The sequence below is a fragment of the Panthera uncia genome, chromosome F1 (assembly GCF_023721935.1).
Source record: "Panthera uncia isolate 11264 chromosome F1, Puncia_PCG_1.0, whole genome shotgun sequence".
Lineage (NCBI taxonomy): Eukaryota > Metazoa > Chordata > Mammalia > Carnivora > Felidae > Panthera > Panthera uncia.
Window position 1 is genome coordinate 58,598,227 of NC_064813.1, and position 25,838 is coordinate 58,624,064.

General features: G+C 49.1%; 2 protein-coding genes and 1 non-coding gene across 3 annotated transcripts in view; 1 reads left to right on the forward strand and 2 right to left on the reverse strand.

Annotated features, from left to right (window-relative positions):
* ALDH9A1 (aldehyde dehydrogenase 9 family member A1) overlaps nucleotides 1-5,677 on the forward strand; it is a 36,425-nt gene extending 30,748 nt beyond the window's left edge. Inside the window, exon 11 of the mRNA XM_049635235.1 lies at nucleotides 4,818-5,677. Coding sequence (XP_049491192.1) covers nucleotides 4,818-5,068 — 251 coding nt within the window. The 3' untranslated portion in view covers nucleotides 5,069-5,677. The remainder of the gene's footprint in view (nucleotides 1-4,817) is intronic.
* MGST3 (microsomal glutathione S-transferase 3) lies at nucleotides 64-23,852 on the reverse strand. The gene is made up of 6 exons (XM_049635251.1): nucleotides 23,759-23,852; nucleotides 6,995-7,118; nucleotides 4,600-4,673; nucleotides 3,794-3,851; nucleotides 1,225-1,297; nucleotides 64-314 (listed from the first exon to the last, which is right to left on the reverse strand). Exons 2-6 carry the CDS (start codon nucleotides 7,109-7,111, stop codon nucleotides 178-180), a joined length of 459 nt encoding a protein of 152 aa, XP_049491208.1. The 5' UTR covers nucleotides 7,112-7,118; nucleotides 23,759-23,852; the 3' UTR covers nucleotides 64-177.
* On the reverse strand, nucleotides 17,180-17,265 carry TRNAR-UCG (transfer RNA arginine (anticodon UCG)). The gene has a single exon. It is a non-coding gene; the product is annotated as a tRNA-Arg (tRNA).
* Nucleotides 23,853-25,838: the final 1,986 nt, after the last annotated feature.

The following is a 25,838-nucleotide window of genomic DNA, read 5'->3' on the forward strand; positions in this document are numbered from 1 at the left end:
TCGTCTAGTAGGAACAGGCTACTTCTTTTAGATAAAGACTCAAAAGGAAGCGATGGAGTCAGGTTTAGGTATGAGGCTAATGCCAGGTAGGTTTTTATTATATTTAGAAAAAAAAAAAGTAACTGAAAATAAAGGTCGCTCAAAATGAACGAGAGTTTTTAAACAGCCTATGATTCTTCAATGGCAGCATTTGGACCCCCCGCCCAAGCCGGTTTTAACCCAACCAAGATGCTGGAAGGCAGAACACACGGTTGTGCCCAGCAGGCCAAGGAGGGCTATGGAGCCGATGGCGCCCCGACTCCGCTTGCTGGGTTCTGTAACAGAAGAAATGGAGGTGACTGGGGGTGTCCCCGAAAGGACAGTGCTTCCAATATCCACACGCCACCCTACCTGAGGCCTCTCGGGTTGCACCTCAACTGTCTGGTCTCACGAGGTCAACCAACCTCTGGCCGAAAGCTGTCAGGATGTCAGATACTACACGCAAAGGAACATGCCACGACTGGGGCACCTGGGTGGCTCGGTCGGTGAAGCCTCCGACTTCGGCTCAGGTCATGACCTCACGGTTCGTGGGTTCGAGCCCCGCGTCAGGCTCTGTGCTGACGGCTCGGAGCCTGGAGCTGCCTCAGATTCTGTGTCTCCCTCTCTCTCTGCCCCTCCTCCTCCCCCCCACTCGCGCGCTCTCTCAAAAATAAATAGAAACATTTAAAAAATGTCACAATAGTATTGTTTGGACCTTAAAAAAACGATGGGATAATAATCAGGGCAACTTTGCTCCAGGACCTTTGGGAGTGTTCCCCCTCTTTCAAAAGCACAGCCAAAGGAATCTTCCTCCCCCTTCTCTCTCAGGCACACTACTGACAGTAGGGAATTAGGAGCGGGGGCTCTGGAGTCAGGCTGCCTGGGTGTGAATCTGGCTAACTAGTGGACACTGGTAAGCGCTGAGCCTCAGTTTCCCCATCTATACAACAGGATAATATCATCTATATCCTAGAAATGCCATAAGGTTCGACACCATACGCAAAGGTCTTAGAGCAGCAAGTGACACAGAAAGCGCTCAGTAAAAACAAGTTTTGTTAGTCTTGAAAACTTAGCAGAAAGAAGATACCAGACCTTTCACCTAAATATCAAGTTACTCCCCCTTTTCTTAAAGCCCTGCTAAGAAGAAAACTAGAGTCGCATAAGATTTGAAATTTGTTTCCCTGGCAGACGTCCGTGCGCACTTACCTCCTGTGTAATAACCATACGCGTAGAGAACTCGTCCCACGATCCAGGCCAAGCCCAAGCCGGAAGCTACACGCTAAAATAGAAGGGCTGTGTTAGGATCAGCATTCAAGAAACAGCCACATGTTCTTTAACATCTAGGGTTTTGATGGCACAGTGTGTTAAGAAAATAGTATTTTCCTGGTTATGGGAAGATACCAAACTTCGCGTGAGAGGGAGGTTATTTGTCTCGGGAACATCAGAGATTTGTGATCCCTCTACAAACCCCTCACAGACAGGGGAGAGGAGTGCCAGCCTCGATGGAAGGAGCCCCCCACCCCCCCCCCCAGCCCTGGCTTGGGAGAGGGAGAGGCAGGCCTGGGGCTCGAAGGGTGAACCCCAAGCCCGGTCGTCTCTCATGGGGCTGTGAACAGGAGGCAGCCTGGGACCCCTGCCCCCGCATCGCTCCGTGAGGCTCCCCGCCAGGGTCGGGGGGGTTGGAAGGGGGCTGTGCTGCGGCCGCACAGGGGCGAGGGGCTCCGCTAGAAAAGGTGGATGTGACATGTGGTGCTGTCACCCCAGCACAGGAGGTGTTGGGAGGGGGAGGTCTTCCCCTTCCCATTACGCCTGAGAGAGTAAAACTCCTGCAAGATGAACAGTCCTACTGGGCACCATCCTGGGGTGACTGTTAGGTCAGAAGGAGTCTGGAGAAAAAGGGAGGCTGTGTGGGAACGTGCAACATCGCTCGTCACGGTCTCCAAGTGCATCACTGGGGGCAAGGTTAGTAGCTTAGGACTTTGTTTAGTTGATTTGGGGTAAAGTTCATGATCAGGTGCGTGAAACCACTAAAAACACAAACCCCAGGCCCGTAAGTCACCACGTGCAAGCTGGTCTCTGCCAGGCCGTGCCAGACTAAGGCTGCAGAGTTACCATCAACCTCGGACCCACGTACTCGTCGTCCTAGCAGTTCTCAGAGTATTTTAAAGACCAAAGCACAGGGAATGGCGTCTAGGGAAGAGGGACAGGAAAGGGGATGCGGGTGACAGTGGGTGACGCCTAGCTGAAGAGACCAACTAGTCTATTTAGACGGGCTCATCCAGTCACGTGCAAGGATTGGGGCCCCTTAGAGGCACAGGAAGAAGTGTCTTCTCGGGGCACCTGGGTGGCTTGGTCGGTTAAGCGTCCGACTTCGGCTCAGGTCATGATCTCACGGTCCGTGAGTTCAAGCCCCGCGTCGGGCTCTGTGCTGACAGCTCAGAGCCTGGAGCCTGTTTCAGATTCTGTGTCTCCCTCTCTCTCTGACCCTCCCCTGTTCATGCTCTGTCTCTCTCTGTCTCAAAAATAAATAAATGTTAAAAAAAAAAGAAGTGTCTTCTCTAAGACAGCAGACGTGTCTCTGAAAACAATATGAACTTCAAGGCCATGGGCTACAGGTGTGCCATTCTGGGAGCTTCTAACAAAAGCACAAGGCCCTTCAGGTACCGACCAGAGGCTCATGGAAGGCTGAGGACCAGAAACGCAAAGTGTCAGCACTCTGGTCAGAATTAAGGGGAAACTAGGGATGCCCGGGTGGCTCAGTCTGTTGAGTGTCCGACTTCAGCTCAGGTCACGATCTCACGGCTCGTGGGTTCGAGCCCCGCCTTGGGCTCTGTGCTGATAGCTCAGAGCCTGGAGCCTGCTTCGGATTCTGGGTCTCCCTCTCTCTCTGCCCCTCCCCTGCTCACTTGCACGCTCTCTCTCTCTCTCAAAAATCAACATTAAAAAAAAAAAAAAAGAATTCAGCGGAAATTGGTCCCTGAAAGGGAACCACGTTCTGTCCAGGGCAAGACCCACTGGCACCTAATCGGGCATAGACACACCTGCTTTATTTAGGTTAAGGTGAAGTGCAGAGCATTTCTCTGGTCGACAAGGCTCCGCTCGCCCCTCAGGCCACCTGCCCTTCTCCCTGTTCACCAGACAGACCCGGTGGGCTCCTGCCTCAGGGCCTCGCCCTCGCTCTTTGTCTGGAAGGTATCTAAACACCTGCAGCACCTACTCCCTCACCTTCTTAACATTTTGCTTGACTCTCACTTCATTTGCTTAAATGTCACCTCCGCAAGCAGCACGATCCTCACGTGACCACCCCGCTGACAGGTGTCTCCCGTCAGCATCACCTTCTAGCCTAATCACATGCTGTACCCATTTGATTTCTGTCTGTGACCCCCAACTAACAGTAAACCAGGGACCTTTGCCTGTTTTGTTCACTGTTGTAACCCCAGGGGACCAGTAAATGCTTGTGGCCAATAACAACTACGGACACGAACCCTCCAGAATCAGACAGACCTGGGTTCAAATTCTGATTCTTGTATTCTGTAGGTAGCTCTTTGCCCCGTGACAGTTACACAGTCCCCAAGAGGTTTCTCCTCACCTGTCAAAAGTGGGGAAAATTCGCCCTACTTTAAAGATTAGCTTTGTAAGAAGCAGCTGAATGCAATTCTTTTAAATAGACGTCGATGATGTTCAGTACGCGTTCCTTTCCTGCTGTCTCTTCCTTAAATAGCACAGCGAACTAAATCCAAACAGATGAAACCCCCCCCCCCCCGGAAAAACTTACCGGGTGGTAAACACCTCCAACAGCTAGGAAAAATAAGAAAGGAGGATACACTTCCAACCTGGAATAGACAGAGAACTTTTTTAGAAAGGGCCCCACTGACTTACGTCCTGTAAAACGAAGAGCCCCTTACTAACTTGCCAAGTTAGAAACCTGAGAGTAAAACAACATGGAGGAGAGAGAGCAGCCCCACCACCAGGATCTGCCCTCTCTTCTCTGCATGGGAGTAAGGGTAACTCAGAACACACTGGGCAAAAGACCTGGCTCTAACACGCCCACGAGGAAGGTCTTGGAGAATTTCAGTAGATTCCTTCCCAAGCCCACAGCTGCCCCCTCCCCAGGGCTGGGAGATTCAAGCTCATCTCAGATGGGACAGCTTCCAAATGCTCTAGATGGACGAAGCGATGCAAAAGACATTTTTGAAAAGATCATCCAGAACCTCGCTATGCTAACAACTCACAATATTTAATCTGCTCACATACATATTTTTACGACACTTCAATAGTTTTTATTTTTTTAATTTAGTTATTTTGGGGGGCGGGGGCAGGGATTCTCCACGCTGTCAGCCTGGAGCCCGATGCGAGGGCTCAAACTCACAAACTGTGAGATCATAACTTGAGCTGAGATCGAGAGTCGGATGCTTAACTAAACCACCCAGGAGCCCCTTTTTACGACACTTTCAGCGAGGTGCCTTACTATGATCGTTCTCACAGCTGCTACTCAGCACACAGTGGTAAAGGCCGAGGCGCTGGGCAGAAAGCACGTACCCTACAGACACCCCCCCAGCACCCGGCAGGGCCAGCACTCACGTGTTCTGGTGGGCGCGCTGAATGCAGTTGAAAAGGTGCCCGTTTTCAGGGTCCGTGCTGTACATGGTCGGATACTGTGAAGACAAAGTCCGTGTGGATCAAATGGTCAAGAGTAGCACTCGGTGTTGAGTTACAATCAACCCTAAAAGATAACCTATCCTCAAGCAGCTTCTGTTATGCCCTTGACAGCTGATCGCTTTCTGCTTAAATATCTGCAGGGAGAAGGGTCTCAACTCCCAGAAGCAGATCCGATGCATTTCTGTTAATACCCGGTGCGAGGAATGTAGGTCTGTGCCGTAGTTGCACAAGGGACAGAGGCAGCGCGTGTTGCAAACTCTGTGCTCTTGACGTGGTGCCATCATGGGTGAGTTTCCAGTACCTCACAAAGACACCACAGGGAAGTAGCTCCTTCCCCAGAGTGATCCAACGCCACAAGCTTTTAAGAGTTTCCTTAATGGGGGAACAGTAAGTGTGTGAGAATTTTCATGGACATGTCCATTAAGAAAAAAAACAAACGAAAATCAATATATGAAAACTTTAAAAGAAGCTCTAGTCAGAGAGTCTAATTATAAGTTGCTAAACAGAAATAGACATTTAAATGTGCTCACCAGGGACAACCTCGGTAATTATCCCTTTTAGATCATCTGGAAATACATAAAGGGAGCGTTTAATAGAGCTCCTTTTTATGTCCAATGTCTGAGCTCAGGCTAACCTCAGCAACACATGCTTCTTCACTATTTGGGAAACAAAATCACCTTAAGACATCACTTTTATTTATTTTATTAAAAAAAAATTTTTTTTTAATGTGTATTTATTATTGAGAAACAGAGACAGAACATGAGCCATGGGAGGGGGAGAGAGAAGGGGAGACACAGAATCCGAAGCAGGCTCCAGGCTCTGAGATGTCAGCACAGAGCCTGACGTGGGGCTCAAACCTACAAACCGCGAGATCATGACCTGAGCTGAAGTCAGACGCTTAACCAACTGAGCCACCCAGGCGCCCCAAGACATCACTTTTAAAGTGGCACACCAGGAAACACTGTTGCCATTCAGCCCTCTCTAGCTTATTTTATTATTTATGTAAAAAAAAAAAACCCCAGGTATAATGGACATATCTTATATTAGTTTCAGGTATATAATGTAACGATTCGATGTATGTATGTATTGTGAAACGATCACCATAGTAAGTCTAGTTACTATCTGTCACCCCACAGAGTTGCAGATTTGTTTTTCTTTTGATGAGAACACTTAAGAGTCGCTTTGTCAGCAACTTTCAAACATGCAGTATAGAAAAATTAATTATAGCCACCATGCTGTACATTTTAGCTTTTTTTAGGTTCCATATGTGAGATCATGCAGTGTTTATCTCTCATTTATTTCACTTAGCATAATGCTCTCAACGTCCATCCATGTCACAAATGGCAAGATCTCATTCTTTCTTACGGCTGAGTGGTCCACTGTGTATATATACCTCATCGTCTTTACCCACACATCCACCGATGGACACTTGGGTTACTTCCGTATCTTGGCTATTAGAGATAGTGCTGCGATGAGCATGGGGGTGCACATAGCTTTTCGAGTTCATGTTTTCACTTTCTCTGGATAAATACCCAGAATGGAAGAGCTGGATCATATGGCAGTTCTATTTTTAATTTTTTTGCGGACCCCCCATACTGTTTTCCATAGTGGCTGAGCCAATTTACGTTCTCACCAACGGTGCGTTCCCTTTTCTCCCCATCTTCACCAGCTTTGGTCATTTCTTGTCTTTTTGAACACAGCCATTCCAACAGGTGTGAGGTGACAGCTCCTTGTGGTTTTGATTTGCATCTCCCTGATGATTAGTGATGATGTCGGGTACCCTTTGATGTACCTATTGGCCATTGGTATATTTTCTTTAGACAAACGTTTGTTCAGGTCCTCTGCCCGATTTTAAATTGTGTTGCTTGGTTTTTTCGCTATTGACTTGTGTGAATTATGTATCTTGGAAATTAACCCCTTATGGGATGTATGATTTGCAAATAGTTCCTCTCATTTAGTAGGTCGCCTTTTCAGTTTGTTGGCGGTTTCCTCTCCTGCACCGAAGCTTTTTGTTTTGATGAAGTCCCCCTTGTTGAACCCTCTTTAGAAAATAACTCTTCCCGGCACCTAGCTCCAGCCAAAAGCATCCTGTTCTTGTCCCAGCACACCTGGTCTTTCAACAGAAAAGACAAAGCGCAAACAAGATGGAAATTGCTCCCCAGCAGGACCCCTCGGTTCCCTGCCTTCCTCCTGCCGGAAAGGGGCAGCGTTTCCAACGGGTGTAGTTCAACTGCCACTGCTGACCGCTGGCGTCGCCCCTCTCCCTCCACAGCTGAAAACAAGCTCTAGCCCCAGCCAAGTCTACGTTCCCACTCACCTCCACTTTGTACTTCTTTCGGGCCTTGGAAACGTTGATGGCCAGATGAGCTACCATGATAAAGCTGGCGGCGCCGGTCAGAACCACAAAACCATACTCCTTAGAGAGGACGGCCATGTTGGCTCTGTGGAAGGAAGAAGACATCAGGATACCAGCCGGCACGGTAGACACCCACAGAGGGAGGCCTGGGGCCGTGCACTTCATTACCTGAATCGTGATCTCACGATTCCTGAAAGTCCGGCCACCCCCCGCTGCCACGGGGCTCCGGGCTGATAGCTGGGAGCCTTCTTGGGATTCTCTCTCTCTCTCTCTCTCTCTGCCCCTCCACCCCAAGATAAATAAACAGACTGAAAAAGTATACAATCATATCATAACATGTTCTCTTCTGATGAACGTTACATTTACGAGATGTAGCTATACCTCTGCAGTAGTCATTGCTATAGAAAGATACAGCTGCTAAAAACTATGTTTTTGAAAAAGGAGTTTAACATGGCAAAATCCTAAAGGATATATTCAACTGTAGAGAGGGGGTATGGAGCGAGGGAGGAGCAGAGGGGGAGAGAGGGGGAAGGAGGGAGACGGAAGCAGGATATGAAACAGTAAGTATACCACGATTCCAAGTTCTTTGTTTGTATGTCTGTTGGCGTGGGGGACACTGTGAGGGCAGGGGGTCGGGACTCCCTTTGATCCTGGGGCACACTCTGGTATAGCAGCGGAGGCATCACAGGTAGGAGACCCAGATCTAGTGCTTTGAAAGCAGAGCATGGCTTTGGAGCCTGTCACGCTGCGAAGAGACCCAGCTCTGGGAGGCTCAGGGGAGCCCAGGCTGTTCATCGAATCCTCACTGCAAAACTAGCCCGTGACATGTTCTGCTGCCTGCAACTCCTCTTGAAATGCATCAAGAAATGACAACATAAACCAACAGAGCCAAATGTTAACTATGGAACCCAGGTGGTGGCTATAAGGATGTTCAGTGTATAATTCTTCCAACGTTTCTGTGTATTTGGAAAATCTCCCCATAGAATGCTTGGAAGAAAAAGCTAATCTCAGCATTTTCAGTGTTCTGCAATCTTAGCTGTGTTAGCCACTGTTTTGCCCCAGAAGAAGAGAGAAGAAACAGACTGGCCGTCAAGGAGAAGAAAACTTGGCAGCTGGGAGGAAACCCTCATCATCTCAAGGTAAACTCGTGCTGCCCCCCAACCTCTCTGAGCTTTGGTCACAGGATGGAGACGGGCGAGGTCAGGCAGGACACAGGGAAGAGGCAGTGCTTCCTGGGACCCTTACTGCCCACCCACCGTGCACGAGGCTGTCCCAGGCAAGCAGCTCCTGTGTGTTCTGCACTCAGTTTACAATGTCCATCTCGATGACAGGCTCCCTGCAATCTCACGTGTAAGCCCGGGAGGGGCTACCAAGCCCCAAGGTGTTTCCAGTCACCCTGACCATACGGTGAGTTACCCCTGTGTCCAGAGAGTACCCAGAGGGGAAATCATGTGCCCAAGGTCTGAAATGGAAAGCATCAGAGCTGGGTTTCAAATTTAGATTCCAGTTTGGTTCCAATGTCCCCTTTTAAGCCCATTTGCAAACTGAGAAGTGTCCTAGCACTTTCCTCAGTGTGGGATTTGGGGGCGCCTCAGTGGCTCAGTCGGTTAAGAGTCCAGCTTTAGCTCAGGTCACGATCTCGCAGTTCGTGGGTTTGAGCCCCACGTGGGGCTCAGTGCTGACAGCTCAGAGCCTGGAGCCTGCTTGGGATTCTGTGTGTGTGTGGCTCTCTCTCTCTGCCCCTCCCCTGCTTACATGCTATCTGTCTCTATCCCTCTCTGTCTCAAAAATAAACAAACATTAAAAAAAAAAAAATAACGTTTTGCTTAGGTCTGAAAAATGACATTTGGGGCTGAAGTCCCCAAAAGTCTGTCCCCCACCTGCCACGATCCATAGTTCTTACCAGTGTCCCCCTCCTACATTCTTTACGGAGCTGCTCCGGAGGGGCGCCCACCCCACCTCACCCGGGTGGGGGACACACCCCCAAAAGCCGTCTGCATGACTCAGCATAGGAAGGGCCTCCTGGCCACCATGTCCCCACCAAGCAAGCAGTCAGGCTGCCCTCCAAACTTCCCTGCTCTCATTCTCTTGTAGAAGTAGTTGCTTCCGAAATTCAGAGTCAGCTTGCGGAGGAAGCTTCTGTACTAGTTATTAAAATAAAAACACAGGGCGAATTCCGAACGCCTCTTTGAAGATAAAAATGACCGAGCCTTCCAATCTATCTGATGCCCATTGAGTTCAACACACTGGGGCCAAACAGGTCACTGAAAATGAAGCTGTCACTCGCTCTGTCAGAAGCCACCTGTTTAAGGACAATGAAGGAAGCACACTTGGCTTAGGTCACAGTTTGCGAGTTGAGAGGCCTGGACCGAGAACCCCAATTCCAGAGCCTTGCCTTTTCACTTGGCAGAAAAGGAAATCGAGGTTCAGGTGGATGACAAGAGAACGAAGACCAGAGCAGGTTTTAGAATTCTTCTCCGAATGCTCAGGCACAGGCAAAACTTCATGGCTTAGTCACTGACCTTGGAGTTTCTGGTTTGCAAGGGCTTGGGATACAAGCGGCTGAGTGGCAGGACAGATAAGTACCTCTTGGCTGAATGTTTCTGTGGCAAAGCAACGAACACTCAGGCGACTGCTCAAAAATTCACAATTAGGAATTACTATTTACTACTGAGCTCCTCTTGCAAAGGATACATGCAATCTTGGAGTTTAAACCTAGTAGGCTTTCACACTCTAGTGAAAGTTACCTTCCCCCCACCTTGCTATGCTGACTGTGGTATTAGGGAAAAGGGGGCAGGCAGAGCCGGGAACACAAAGTACCTCTGAAGGGCAGAGAACGTACAGGAAGGGGGACCCAGAGTCCAATGCTAGAGTGGGTGGCTCGCAAAAGACCACATGATCAGCTGTGGGACAGTGAGTGTGTCAGATGGGAGGAAAGTGCCTCCCTTCCCTGAGCCTCTCCCTGCAGGAGCCCTGGACACACCCGCAAAGGTGCAAGAGCAAAGTCCAGGAAGCCGCCTGTGGGAGGGGCCCTCCTGACACCCCCTCACGCTCGCTCCCACCGAGTGAGGACCCCCGCTTCATACAGCCTGGCAGTCAGCACTTCCAGCACCAGCTGGTGTGATCGGGGCTAGACCAGACAGCAGCCAGTTACAAGCTCCCCCGCGGGGCGACTGTGCTTGTCTGGCCCCTCCACGCCGGGCACAGCCTGTGCCTACTGACACCTGCAGAATAAACAAAGCAAGCCGCAAGTCCAGGTGGCTTTCGGGAATCATGCCTCCAGCTCACATAATGCTCGTCGCCGAGCACAGAGCCAGGCATCAAGTAGGCGCTTAAGCAATTCAAGTCTCCTTTTGTTCCCCTCACAAGTATCTACTGAAACCTCTGAAGCAGAGAAAGAGGAGGTCAGAACACAGAAAAAGGCTCTGTCCCCACTGCGGTTTGAAAACAGAAATCCAGCAGGGACTGGAAAATGGGTAAGGCTTGTCCTTTAAGGAGAGAATCAGCTTAATTCACTTAGGGTTCAAAAAAAAAAACCAAACCAACCCCGATCTTTTGCTGAATCCTTCTATTCGGAGGACTCGAGGGCAGAGACGGACGTTCCCACCCCTTAAAGATTGGCCTCTGTGGGCTCAGGTGCAGGTGTGTGCACTGGTGAAGTGGAGGCAGCTCAGTTCACAGTGGCCACACCCCAGGCAGCAGCAGCCACGCCCGAGGCTGTCCCAGCCTGGAGCCAGCAGATAGCCCCAGGGCAGTGGCTTCAGGACCTCTCCCGCGTGAACACTCAACATTTTGTTGATTACATACCTGCTCTGTGTTAATAGCAACCCTTTTATTGAGGCAAGAAGATGAGGTTGTCTTGGGGGTGGGAGCTCTGCCCTAGACTTGGGTCTTTGTGGCACCAGATACACGGCACGTGGTGCCCAACCACCAACGCAGGTATGGGTTCCTTTGCAACCCACTTAGCTGTGTAATGGCATTTGTTAATTGTCACCCTCCAGCTGAATACATTAGAAATTATAAGTTGTATAAATAGAAATTCACTTAGGTACGTATTTAAATGTACCTAGTTTGCACTATTACACAGAGGGGGAAGTGTAAAATAGAACCATCTGGAGAGCAGCCTAACAACGGGCATGTTCTTGACATCGTTTGTGCCTTTTGATTCATGAACTCCACTGGGAACGTAGCTGGAGGTGACAATCAGAAACTCAGACAGATTTGGTTCAAAGGCATTCACCTGAACAGTATTTATAACAGCAGCGACAGAAATGGCACAATGACCAAGCAGAGAGGACTAATTAATGCACCCATAATACAGAATATTGTAGAACCATTAAAAATGGTGCACACACAAGTAAAGATGTTGAAACAGGCTTAACATACAGCATGTTACATTAAAAGAAAAACAAAACCACCTCAGAAAGTGTATACAGGGGCGCCTGGGTGGCTCAGTTGGTTGTGTCTGATTTTGGCTCAGGTCATAATCTCAGGGTTTGTGAGTTTGAGCCCCGCATTGGACTCTGCGCTGGCAGTATGGAGCCCCCCTGGGATTCTCTCTGTCTCAAAATAAAGGGGTAAACTTAAAAAAAAAAAAAAAACTATTAAAAAGAAGTGTATGTAGTATATAATCTTAGTTTTCTCAATAACAGAAGAGAAAATATCAAAATCATAAGCATAATTATTTCTAGATGCGTAAATTACAGATTTCCCTTTGTACTTTTCTATCATTTCCAAAATGAGCAGACACATACCAAAAAAATTATACAGAAAGTGGCCTGACAATTAGTAATTGAGAAAGCAGAGGAACAGGCAATATGTTACGAATCCCGTCATACCGCCCTATGTGACTTCTAGGCTGACCCTTGTCACTTACCTGCTCTGTGCAGTGCACGGGACAGGGCTGCAGTTGTGGAGGGACACTGAACTCAACCTGGTTCTCACCTTCCTAGCTGTTGTGTCCTTGGGAACATTCCTCCCTGCATTTCAGCAACCTGGGCTTCCTTCTTCCTTAGAGGGAGAGAAGGGTGGTGCCCACCCAGGTCTCCAGGAGGAAATGGGGGAGCCATTAATGCTCAGCAGGATGCCTGACACGTGGTAAACTCTCAACAAATGTTCCGCATCGGGTTATATCACATGTTAATGTTAATTTTGCCCTGATTCAGTTATGAAAGGGGATGCTTAACTAAGTGGCAATATACGTTTAAGAGTTTATAATTTAGGACTGCTATTTTAAAACAGCAAACTACACTTAAAACGATATACGTTCACTTCTTGTTCTGAGCTCTTAGACAGCTGTGTTAAAATCTCGGAAAAGCAGGAGGTATTCAGGAGGAAGCAGGTTTGTAGCGCTGACCATGGAAATCAGCACACCGTAGTCATGGAAACCCTCATCGCAGCAGCGGGAGAGGCTCATCCCTGTGTGGGTGTGAGCGGGCACTCACTTATTCAAGTTTACCACTCACAGGTCCAGGGCTGGCGATGAAGAGATGAACACACCAGACTTTGGTCCCTGCCCTCATGAGGCTCATGTTCTACTGGGGGAAAAGGCAAATATAACACGTACCCAATTCCAGATTCCCCCCTTCCTAGCAGTGATCGGAAACGGGGGACAAAGGGGCTCCTGGGTGGCTCAGTCAGTTAAACGGCTGACTTCGGCTCAGGTCATGATCAACACCGCTCATGAGTCCGAGCCCCTTGTCGGGCTCTGTGCTGACAGCTTGGGGCCTGGAGCCTGCTTCCGATTCTGTGTCTCCCTCTCTCTCTGCCCCATCCCCCACTCGTGCTCTGTCTCTATCTCTCTCTCAAAAATAAACATTAAAAAAAATTAAAACAAAAAAGAAACTGGGTACAAAAATACCCTTCAAAATGAAAGTGAACGTCTTGGAGAAAGGCAGAAATAGGACAGAAGCGTTTCTGTTCTTCCCTCCCTTATGAGTGTTTCAGAGGTGTAAGCTTTCAGTTAACTGTTTCCGGAGAGCTCTGGAGATGAGTCAAAAGAATTTTTGAAAGAATATTAACTTGAAGGCTTAAAAGAAACCAGATTTTATTTTTAATGTAATTACTTATCACTCATGTAAAAGCAGAGATCCTTTCGGAACTTTACTCCTAACAGACTGTTTTCTGATTTGTCTGTTCCTATGGGAAAATCCACAGGAGCAGAGACAGCAGGAATTCTGGAGTCAGATGGATGTGTGTTCAGACACTGGCTCTGCGAGCTTGGGAATGTTCTCTAATTTCTCTACAAAACGGAATACTAACTACGTGCTTCATAGGATGGTTTAAGGAATTAACTGAAATGAACTAGGTAAGCATCTGGTATGAGCATTTAATAAACGTGGGTCCAAATACGGAGGCATCTTGTAAACACTGCTAACTGTGCATGTCTGCCCACATAAGTAACACTTCCTAAATAAGGAGATACTGATTTTTCTACAAATCAGTTAAGGTATTCCGACTTAGAAACTAGTGCTGGGTCGCCTGGGGGGCTCAGTCGGTTAAGCATCCGACTTCGGCTCAGGTCATGATCTCACGGTGTGTGAGTTGGAGCCCCGCGTCGGGCTCTGTGCTGACAGCTCAGAGCCTCGAGCTTGCTTTGGATTCTGTGTCTCCCTCTCTCTCTGCTGCCCCCCACTCACGCTCTGCCTCTCTCTCTCTCTGCGCCTCTCTCTCTCAAAAATAAAAATAAACCTTAAAAAAAATTAAAAAAAAAGAAATTAGTTCTGAGACCATTTAAAATAGATTCGAATTTGGCAAAAGGCTGTTCTCTGTAGATTCCCAGTGTGGACAGCATAATGTGTCTAAGAACACTTAATTCACTTAGTCACAACATGGAAAGCACTCACTATATGCCAGCACTGCAGAAGTGTGGGAGACGCAGCAGTGGACAAGATGGGGTCTCCCTGTCCTTTAAGGAACCGACATTCTAAGGAGGACAGAAGACTGACCGGAAACATGCCAAGGGATCAATAAATATTTGAGACATTTAAACTTACACAATCTCATATGTCAATTATATCTCAGTTAAGACCAGGAAGACCTCCTTGCTAGGCAACATTTGCAGTGACGCAGGAATGAGGAAGAAACACCAACAGGACATTTCGGGGGCGGGGGGAGAATATTCAAATCAGAGAAAGCAGCCAGTGGGCCCCTGGATGGCTCAGTCCGTTAAGTGTCCGACTTTGGCTCAGGTCATGATCTCAAGGTTCGTGAGTTGGAGCCCCGCAAGAGGCTCTCTGCTGTCAGCACAGAGCCCGCTTCAGATCCTCTGTCCCCACCCCGCCCCCCCACCGCGCCTCCCTACTTGCGCACTCTCTCTCAAAAATAAATATTAAAAAAAAAATAAATTTATTAACAAAAAGAAAAAGTGGCAAGTGCAAAGCCCCTAGATGAGGGAAAGCCCGGCACACTGGTGGGCCAGGAAGGCAGCCGGTGTGGTCGGGCCCCAGGAGCTGATGGGAGTGGTAGGAGATGGGGTTAGAGAGGACAGACAGGTCTGGATTATGAGATGGACTCTACGAGCAGAGTTAACAGCCATCACCTGCTGGTTCTCCCTCCAGGGACTAAGCTGAGAGGCAGAGAGGAGGAAAGGTGTGAGGGAGACTGTTATGTGTTAACAGAGGAAGTGTCACCTCCCAAATGCTCTTGGCTTTGGTGAGTGGGACCCCTTGACAGCCAGGTTTTTGTTTTTGTTTTTTAAGTTTACTTATTTATTTTGAGAATGAAAGAGAGTGTGAGTGGGCAAGGGGCAGACAGAGAGGGAGAGAGAATTCCAGTGCAGAATTCCCGTGCTGTCAGCGCAGAGCCCGACATGGGGCTCGATCTCACGAATCGTGACATCATGACCTGAGCCGAGGTCCAGTCAGACACCCGGCTGAGCCCCTCAGGCGCCCCGACAGCCAGGTTTCAGGGCAATGGTAGAAAGTGGAAGCCCATGTGTCGAGGGTTAAGAAGCAGCCTGTGAGGCAAATCTCCGGCAGCCCTGCTCCTAAATTTGTTCCCGCTGCCCGATCCTGGTCCAGTGTTAAGTACTCCCCCTTCCTCCATGACACCTGCACTCCTGACCGACCCGCATGGGCTGCAGACTTGCCTTTGAATGTCTGCACATTTGTTGCACGCTCATCAGTGAGCTATTATAACATGTACCTTGCATACTGATCAATGAAAATAGTACACATTTCCAAATATGCTCCTTGAGGGCACAGAATCTGTCTCCTGCTGACGTCTTCTATAGTTCCTTCCATGAAGACGGAAACTCGATACAGTGCTGTCTTATGTTCTAGGTGAGTGGTTCTCAAACTTTAGCAGCATCAACGTCACCTGAAGCGTTTGTTAAAACACACCCCACCCGCAGGTGGGGTCTCAGATCCCGCGGGGCTTAATGGGGCCTGGGGATCTACATTTCCAACAAGTTCCTAGACGATCATGCTGGTCAGGGACCACATTTTATGAACCACTGTTCTAGGCAAAGATACAGTTTTCGGGAGGTGTTGATTTTATCCAATCCTAAAACCACTGGTAGAGTTCTGTCTTGGCGGTCCTATCTTGGCGGTCCACATTCTACCAACATCCTTGGAGGCTTGTGAGGGGCCCCCTTCTCTACAGCATCCTTAAGAACCCGACGGGCTGATGAGACCAGAGGATGTTCACAATCACACACCGAGGATGTGCCTGTCAGGAGACTGCTTTCTTCTTTCAGCTTGAACAGAGGGCTCAGACCAAAGCAACACAGGTAGGTAAGACAGCTCAGTCTCTTCTGAGACTTCTCTTGTGAGCCCAACCTGGGACAGCTCGCAGATTCCCAGATCTCTCTTTCATGGTCACGATCACTTGCCAGACCAGATTTTCCCACCAGGCAAACGAGTCAGAGTTGAACACTCTTCATCTTTCGAGAGTGGTGGTCATTATGGTCCAGGATGAGCTCTTCAGATGATCGCTTCCAATGTCACGGGCCAAGCGTCCCTCAAATTCTAAACAATCGGCAACATGACTTCAGATGAAAGGCCTATTTAAGGATCCAGTGGGACCTCCATCTAACTCCCCATGGAATTCTTCATCCCATATGGCCGAAATAGCAAAATGGGGAATAATATTATCCCTACATCCTGAACATCTACTTTAAGACCTACTGCTTCTCCTCTGTCAGGCCCATAATAGAGTTAACAGAAATTAACAATGTCCATAATGATCCTACGTGGTAGTTACTGTTATCATCCCCGTTTTACAGATGGGGAGACTGAGGCAAAGAAGAGTTCAGCAACTTGTCCAAGGTCCCATAGCCAGTGAGTACGGAGCTGAGGTCTGAACATAAGCAGACTGTCGGACAGCGAGGTCTAGCTCTTTGCTACTACATCCCTCTGCTGGCTTTGCTCCTTACCAAGGAGTTAGATTGCTTTCTCCCCCAGCCAGGGAGCAATGAGGAGGGTCACTTCTGCAGAACTCCCGCTCAGGGGCAGGACTGGAGCTGCACTGCAGGAGCAGAGCTGGGGAACAGAGCCAGGGCACAAGAGCCCAGGAGAAGGGAGAGGCAGATCCACGATCTTGGTCATACTTAACATACAGGATGGTGTTAGCTGCGAAGACAGTTTTACTTCTTTCCTTTCCATTATGGAAGCCTTTTTCTTTCTTTTGCTTGCTTGCTCTAATTAGAACTAAAACAGTGGCTTTTTTTTTTTTTTTAAGTTTATTTATTTACTTTAAGAGAGAGAAAGCAAACTGAGAGGGGTGGAGAGAGGGGAGAGAGAGAGAATCCCAGGCAGGCCCCACACTGCCAGCATGGGGATCGACCCCATGAACCGTATGATCATGACCTGAGCCCAAATCCTGAGTCAGACACAACCGACTGAGCCACCCAGACGCCCCGGAACCAGGACAGTGTTGAACAGAAGTGACATCTTTATCTTGATCTCTATCTTAGAGGGGGAAGCATTCCAGCCCTTCATCATTAAATATGTTAGCTGTGAGTTTTCCATAGATGCCCTTTTTGAGAATACTGCAGAAACCTAATTATTTCTAGAATATATTAAAAACATTTTTTAATGTTTATTTATTTTTGAGAGAGAGAGAGTGTGTGAGCAGGGGAGGAGCACAGAGAGACGGGAGACACGGAATCCAAAGCAGGCTCCAGGCTCTGAGCTGTCAGCGCAGAGCCTGAATGTGGGGCTCGAACCCACGAACCGTGAGATCACGACCTGAGCCGAAGTCAGATGCTCAACCGACTGAGCCACCCAGGCGTCCCTAGAATATATATTTTTTAAAACGGCAACACTTGTATTTGTAGCTTTTTTAATCTATCAGAGTATTTAATAGCCGAACATGGTTTTTTGAGGACATATCAAGGAGAGGAAAGAAGACTGGGAACAGTATTTTAGCAGGTGGGGTACGGGCCATGAGGCAGCAGAAAAGCCCAGGGGGAGATTAGAGAACAAGGGTGCCCAGCGCCCTGGTAACCGGTGGGGCCACGGGACAGTGGGGGGCAGGAGCAGGGGCAGCACTGGGGCAGCAACGTTCAGTGCAGCCAGTGAGCGGGCACCCAGGCGACTTTAAGAAAGCCACAAGGCACCCCTGCAAAGGCTCCCCTGGGAAGGGGATCAAGCTTGGGTTTAGAGGAGAAGACACGCTCCATGCTAGTGCCTGAGTTAAGCAACACGGATTTTCATTAGGACCTCTGCCCGAGGTGGTCCCTTGAGGAATTTCCCAACAGACTCGCTGGAAACCTAACCACCCCAGTGCATACACGCGGTTCAACCTTCCTTCCAGTCCCTGCTGCCGCCACCCTTCCTGCCTTATCTCACTGGGGCAGGGGTTCCTCCAGTTACGAGGATTACCCAGAACACGTCCTGAACCACATTCATCAGAAGGCTCCTGGGGTAGAGCTCTCTTTCACTACTTACTCAAGTCCCTCTGGGCGGCCAGCGAAAATCCCCCAGGGCGCAATCAACACCGTACAAATGGGGCAAAAGGCAGGCTTTACAGATTTGGGAACCTGCCTCAAATTATTGCTTCTGAGCCATGAAGTTACATTAACTTATCTTTGCTTAAATTTAAAAAAAAAAAAGTTTTTTAATGTTTATTTATTTTTTAGAGAGGGAGAGATAGAGCTTGAGCGGGGGAGGGGGAAAACACAGAATCTGAAGTAGGCTCTAGGCTCTGTCAGCACAGAGCCCGACTTGGGGCTCGAACTCACAAACCATGAGATCGTGACCTGTGCCAAAGTCGGAGGCTTAACTAATTGAACCACCCTTAATTGCGGCTCTTAATTTTTTTTTTTTTTTATTTTAGAGAGAGAGAGAGAGTGTAAGAAGAGAGAGGGGCAGGGGGGGGGGGGGAAAGGGGGGGGGGGGGGGGGGGGGGAAGAGAGAGAGAATCTGGACGTGAAGCCTGACACGGGGCTCCATCCCACAACCCTGGGATCATGACCTGAGCTGAAATCAAGAGTCGGACACTCAACCGAGCCACATGATCTTTAGCTAAATGAAATTAATTAGATTAAAAAAAGTTTTTTTAATGTTTATTTATTTATGAGAGAGAGAGAGAGAGAGACTGAGAGAGAAAGAGAGAGAGCAGCGTGGAGTGAGAATCCCAAGCAGGCTCCACGCTGTCAGCCCAGAGCCCGATGCGCAGCTCGATCTCCCAAACCATGAGATCATGACCTGAGCCGAGATCAAGAGCCGGACGCTTAACCAACTGGGCCACCCAGGTGCCCCTAACTGTCTTTTTTAAGGGAGAAAGGATTTCACCTTTCAGCTTTCTCTTTGCCCTCAAACAAGCAGATAAACGCCAGCCTGGACCATGGTAACCCCTACTTCCATTCGAAAGACCGTTCTCCTCAAATTGTACTGTAATTTCTCAGTGGTGTCCTTTTTTCTACACGCACGATGGGACGAAGATAAAGCACTCCCAGACTGACTTGGAGCTGTTCCCCAGCCTTTCCTTAAAATTCTCATTTGGCTCCCTGTGCTATTAATCCAATCTTCCTTACATATGGCCCCTTATCTTATGTGGCAAAGGCCACCATTTTCACAAGACTAACCCCAAAGACGGTGACTTTAAGGGCTGGTCTGATCGTCCCAAATGGACTTCCGTAAGTCCCTGATGCCGGAAGGTGGTTCAGAAACCTCTGAGGCCGTGCCGGGTGTCTGCTTAGCCTGCTTCAAGCTCCCCCCGGTAGCTGCCCCGCCTCCCCTCTGCCTCTAGGTGTTTCTACAAATGAACGGTTCTCCAAATCATCTCAGGCAGGGCAGCTGACCCCTCCTGAACCCATATAAAGCTCAAGAACCTGGAGGGAAACAACACAAAAGGCATCTCCTGTTTCCATGATGGGAGAGAAAAGAGTCACAGGATTTCTTTTCGTCCATCCTACACTTTCAAAGTGCCAATTCTGGACGCTTCTACGTTAAACAGATGATAAGGACTGTGTGAGTGTCTAAGTTTCACAAGACGGCTAGATTTTTTTTTTTTTAAAGTGCATGGACGTTTAAGAGAAGGAATAATAACCCAGGTGAGGAAAAATACTGCCCACGGCTGCATTGCACATTTGGCAGATAGGTCTCCGAGGGCTAAACGTGAAGTTAGCTGAACGGGTATACCTTTACATATCCAGCACTGGGTCATTAACTCAGTGAGGGGAACAGCAGAGGCAGGTCAGAGTGGTACTTCCCCAGCATCTCAAGTTCTTCGATTCCTCGTCAATGTTCCTGGGTGAACATTTGGAAAGTGGAAGCTAGCTATCAGTGAGCAGGGTAGAAGATCTGTGCCCTTTAAGAGATAAATGTGTTATAATCCAAATGTATTCAGCTTTATAGTTAAACGGCCACTGTCGGTGCTGAAAATAATTAATACCTAACTGCGCCGACCGGGAGTGGGGGAGGGCGGGATCAGCGTGATGGCCAAGTGTCCGGGAAGAGTTCTGTGTGGGGTGGGTCCGCACGGACACAAATAAACCCCAGTAAGGCCAAGTGGGCTAATTATCCGCTGTCTTCTCTGGAGTCTGACTTCTGTATGAAAAGACACATGCCTGAATGGAACTGAATCTCCCCTGGAAGAAAAAACTGTTAATTCAGCTCCTCAGGAATCTAAGAAGAGTAGACTGTAACAAGACAGGGCAAATGCTAGGTAAGCCTGCTGGTGTGATGGCGAACCTTCTCAGATTCTTGACACAAAAGGCTCTATGCGGCGAGAGTTCCTTGATGTGTCGGCACCTCACCCAGAAGCCCTGGGTCATGCTGGCCCATCTGGAGCAGAGCCCCCTGGGAGACGTCATCCCAGCGACAGGCTGCGGGACATTTCCCATGGTCTGAAGGCACCGACCTCAGAGGACAAGGGAAAGAATGAGGAGAAGCCATGGGACGCGCAAGAAAATAAAAATCTCGTGGCAACTCATTGTGGAGCTGATTTGATTAAAGTCAACGTAGGACAAACCATTTCACCTAAATGGAACGCTTGCCTTAAGCCCACACCTACCACCTTCTTCAGTATTGCTTCGGAATGATTCCTTCCCTGAATTATCCCCCACTACATACTGACAATATGTGAGGTGCGCAGGGCTACGAGGGCGATCGAGACTCAGAGAGAAGGTCTTGACCTTCTAGAAGACACAGTGAAATGGATGGAGACCACACAGAAAGGACCATGAAGCAGGAGGGCAACAGATTGAGAGCAAGGCTCTGAGGACATAAACTGTGATGTACGAGAGAGAACACAGGGAAGGAAAACAGCAAGTACACAACAGACAGGAAGGGGAAGCTGAGCATCAGAGAGGTTAAGTAATCTTGCCCAAGGTCACACAGCCATCGCAGAGGAAGCCTGGACTCCTACACAGCCAGACAGCCTGGCTCCTGAGTCTGTGCTCTCAACCCTTGCCTATACTGCCTCTTAATGAGAATGGAGAGCAAGTTTGACCACACCTGATCTCTTTTGCAATTTTTCTATCTCCCCCAAACTGTCTCCGGAGCATAAAATATATTCATAGGAATAGAGAGCTAATAATTAACTCCAAGTCTTTGACTGATTAAAGCCTCAGAACTTTCTAATTGGAAGGGGAAAAAAAAAAAAAAACAAAACTTGGAAAAGATCCAAAAAGTTACTTGTTTTTAAATTTCTTTTAATGAATGCAGGCACTGCCGGATGACAAGAGGAGAGATTACAGGAAGGGAAAACAGGTGCACAGGTTTGCAAAGGAGCAAATCAACAGCAATTGGCACTTTTCATATCATGATTTCTACATAACCTGTGCCTTAACTGGCATTACATAGGAACTGAATGGAGGTCATGGGGAAACTAAGCCCTGACTTCCACAAGAGGAAAACAAAAATCTCGAATGAGTCACAGTGACAGCAGTTGGATTTTCCATCACAAAAAAACTGGGCAGACTGTAGTTAATTCCTAGCAGCTGCTGGGCCCTTGCTAGGGTACCAGACATTCTGGATGAAGGAACCCACCTGGGCTGCTGGCGCCTGCCTCAAACAGGAGTCTAACTCTTTGTACCTGACAGTACTTAGAATGAAGCTGTGCCCAAACCATCCGCGTTGCTCCGGCTGGAGAAGTAAAATACCACTTATCAAAAAAAGAGTGAGCTAAGGCACCGACGTATTAGAATCCGAGTTCCAGTTAATGAACAGCTCAACTCTGGAAAGAGCTCAGAGGGTAAACGGGGACTTAAAATCTCAAATGCAGAAATCCCTTAAAGGTATTTGCAAATGTTATTTGGAAGGTCGTGTAATTTTCCCGTCTCCTCGTTGCTGTTTTTCTCCTCACCAAGACGGATAGGTAGGTAGACGCTGCAAGAGACAGGGAGGGAAGGAATTCTCCTTCCACAGTAGTATCCTAGCCTTACTGCTGAACTCTTCTCTTTCAGGAGGATGGTATACTCATAAGGAGTATTAATGAATTCAGCTGCGTAACTGTAGCAATATGGAGATTCTTTTCAACATTGCTTAAAAATGGTTCGTGGTCGATTGTGGTTCACAGCGGTATTCTGTATACAGATTCAGAATATTTAAATATAAATATAGGGAACAATATGTTTAAATACAGCTACCTGTGCATGCAGTAGGCACTAATTGCATTTTGACAGCTTGGTCATCCACTTCATTCCAGATTGTTCCAGGGGCTTTTCAGCATGTCTCTGGATAATGAGGTAAAGCCCTTTCTTTCATGGATGTTCAGTCCCTTTGCTGTCCTCCAGGTTAGGAAATTCCCTTTCATGACTGTGTCTCTTCAGGACTCTAGGCCAGCAGGAGGAAATCTAAATTAGGGGGAAGACTGCCATTCTCCAATTTTGTTCCCTCATCTAAAGCAGCCCCTGGCGTGCACTTTCTATAGCTGGCCACAGTATCCCTCTAGCAGATCTGTTTTATATATAGTAACATCGGTTCAGGAAAAAAAAAATTGCTCGACAATGTTCTATTTCTGTAACACTGTGTCACTTTGGAAGCTTAAGAGAATGTCTTCCCAGGGGTGAAAGTACTTCTTTGGATTTCATGGGGTTAGTTTTAGTTAATTTAGTTACATTTAACTGCGGTGAGAATAAACATTCTTGAATCCCTGACTAGGATACTGTGCTCTTAATTACTGAATTCATTAAACTAAAACAGCCTTGGAACTCTGACCAGTAACCTTGGGTGAAACTGCAGGCTCCCGGTGATCTACAGATTTCCCAAGAGAAGCCCTCGCTGCAGCTCCCAAGCACAGAGGAAATCTCAAACCTGCGGCATTCCCACACGACCACGCCTAGGACCACAGCACCGGCAAAGAGCCATACGTCTGCACAGCAGTTGTGTCCTTCCCTCTAGGACTCTTTTTCTCCAGTCGAGGGATTGGAGAAAGCCCCAACTCCTTTCCTACATACCCTCTTGTCTCAGCTTTTCCTTTACCTCCTGTCCCCACACCCACTTGTCTCCTAAGCTACAAAGTAGCTTGTAAACTCGTGGCCCGAAAAGAGGGATAGCACAAGCCACAACTTCGGGGAATGACTCACTAGTGAATTCTCCAGCCCCCTTTTCACCGCTCTGTAGCTGCCCCACCGCAGTGGCTCTGGGGCTCCCTGCAGTGACACAGATAAGGAGGAAAGTGCTCTGAAATCCAGTGCAGAACCGTCCATAAAGAGTCCTCTTCCCCTGCGGGGTCTCCTGCTCTCAGGCAGCGGTAGGAAATGACCCACTTAAGGGTTCCAGTACTAATGGTCAAACGTTTCTATGAGGCAGAGCGAAAACAAACTCAATTCCCTGGGAGGCTCTCCCCGAGGGTTCCTAGCAACACATCCGCAGCAGGCGCAGGGCTCCCGGGGCACTTGTTACCGATCGGGCCTGCACCGCCCACCGCCCCTGCAGTGTCCTGTCCGCCCAACCTCTGCACCAGAGGGGCACTTGGCAAGGTCAGGTGGGCTCTGGGAGGCAGAAACAAGGAGCGCCGGGTCTGCACAGCCCCGGGAGAGGAGGAGAGGAAAGGAAGGAACTGAAGGGCTGACCTTGAGAATCTCCCTGCCTGACAGACAGCGAGGTGGGCCCCATTTCGACGCTCCAAACCTATTCCATCAGGGGGGAGGATGCAGGGATGGTGGAAGGCAAGGGGAATGGAAAGGTAGACAGAGGTGTATAGACCAGAAGGGGGAAAAGGAGGGCGTCCCTGGTCAGCTCGGGATGGCAGAGGTATGGGCAGTGCCCAACGCAGGAGCTGAAGTGACCCGGGGGCCGGCGCTCCTCGCTGTCCGTAGGTGTCGGCACTCACCTGGATCCCCTTCGCTCGGCTGGTGCAGACCTGGTGCAGACCGCAGCTTTGCAGCGAAGTGAAAGTGCCGCGCCCTTGGCCACTGGCAAGGAGGGGCGTGGCCGGGACCAGGCCCCGCCCCCGCCAGAGCCCCCGCGAAACCACGCCCCCAGGGCGGGGCATCCGGCGCACCTTCTGAGTTGTGGGCTCCCAGCCCCAGTTCAGTGCTTAGGCCGCGGAGACTGAATTTTCTGTCTCCTCACGCCTGTCCACGCATTTACCCCACCTACTCCCCAATCCGTTTATTAGTCCCCTTCCGCAAATGGCTCCGTGGCCGCGTTCCCAAACTGTCCCAGCCAGTGTACACTCTTCGGATTGGGGTCGCAGAACAGTAGCACGTGAATGATTTGTCCCCAGCAGAGCCACCGTAGCTTGCTTCCAGGCGCGTGCGCGGCCTGTGCGGCGAGTACGCGGCAAGTGGTAGCGCCCCCGCGCCGGGGTCCCGGGGTGGGTTGGCGGTGTCCGGCTACAGTTCAGAGACGCGGCAGGCGCTCAGTTGCCACACTCGCCGAGTGAGAGGATTTAGGGATGTCGGGGCCTGTACGTTTCCCTCGCTAATAAGTATTGCTGTAGTCAACTTTGCGGAGGGCGGAACGGAGCCCAGCCCGCGTGGCGGCCGCATCCGCCCTCGCCCGCGGCTCCCGCCAGCCGGCTCGCCTGGGCCCGCCTCGCAGGTCCGCCTCTGGGAGCGACTTTGCACCGCCTCGGGGACCCACAGCCCTTCGGGAGTGTGCACGAGCCCCTGTTACGCCCTCGTGCGCAGCCCTGGAGCGGGCTCGAGGCGGTGAGACCCCGACAGGCCAGCAGGCGGGGTCGGCCCTAGGGGGTAGAACTTGCTTCTGAGTGCTGTGAACTCAGCCGGAAGAGCCAACCCCACGAGGCACCAGGGTCTCCAGTTCTCGCGTGTTTTAAGTGCGTCCCTCTCCCCTTTCCTCTGGGTGCCCCACATATCACCAATGGCCACCCCCTCTGCGTCTCCCCTCTAGGAGAGTGTGCTTGGGACCCGAAGGATTCCAAGCCAAGGTATGGAAAGGCTGGAATCTAGGGTTTTGTTTTGTTTTTTTTTTCCTTTGTTTTTCCTTTTTATTGTGTTGTCATGTCCTTAGAGCTCGAAGTCTTCTGAGGGCTCCTAAAATCTTCATTGGTGTTTCAGCGATTTCCATTCTCATGCTTTCAACGTCTTAGGTACAAGAAGGCCTTATGTTTTAAAAGTTTCTGGCATGTTGGGTGTAAAGGGCTTGTTTTGGTTGAACTTTGAAAAGAAAGTCGGAAAGCAGTGGTGGGTTAGTAAGGGAAAATTTCCCCCCTTGCTGGTATAGACTGTGTTTTTCCCAATTTCTGTATTGAAACCTAGTCCCTAGAGTGAGTGAGTGGAAATAGAACCTTTGGGAGGTGATTAGGCCATGAGGGTGGGGTCCTGGTGAATGGGATTAGTGCCTTCATAGAAGACCCTAGAGAGCTCCCTTGGCCCTTCTGCTGTATGTGAGGACAGAGCAGACCTCACATATGAGAGAGTGCAGTCTGTGAACCAGGAAGCAGGCTTTCATCAGACACTCAATCTGTTGGCACCTTAATCTTGACCTTCTTCGCCTGGAGAACTTAGAAAAACAAGTTTTCTATGTAAGCCATCCAGCCTATGGTGTTTTTGTTACAGCAGCTGAAACTCAGTAAGTTACTGTTGATCTATAAGCAGAGGCAGCCTGAGGTGGTAAAAGGAGTGAAGAACCTGAAGCATTCATTCTGGCCCCTTCCTTTCTCACTTATCTCTGACCACAGACAAGTACTTCACTGCTGAGGACCTTCTTTTAAAAAATCTCATAAGGGTGCCTGGGTGGCTCAGTGGGTTAAGCATCCAACTCAGGTCCTGATCTCAGGGTTCGTGGGTTCAAGCCCCACATCAGGCTTTCTGCTGTCAGTGCAGAGACTGCTTTGGATCCTCTGCTCTCTCTGTCTCTCTGCCCTTCCTCTTGTTCTCTCTCTCAAAAAATAAATAAGCATTTTAAAATATTAAAAAAAAAAAAATCTCATGACAGGTGAGGCT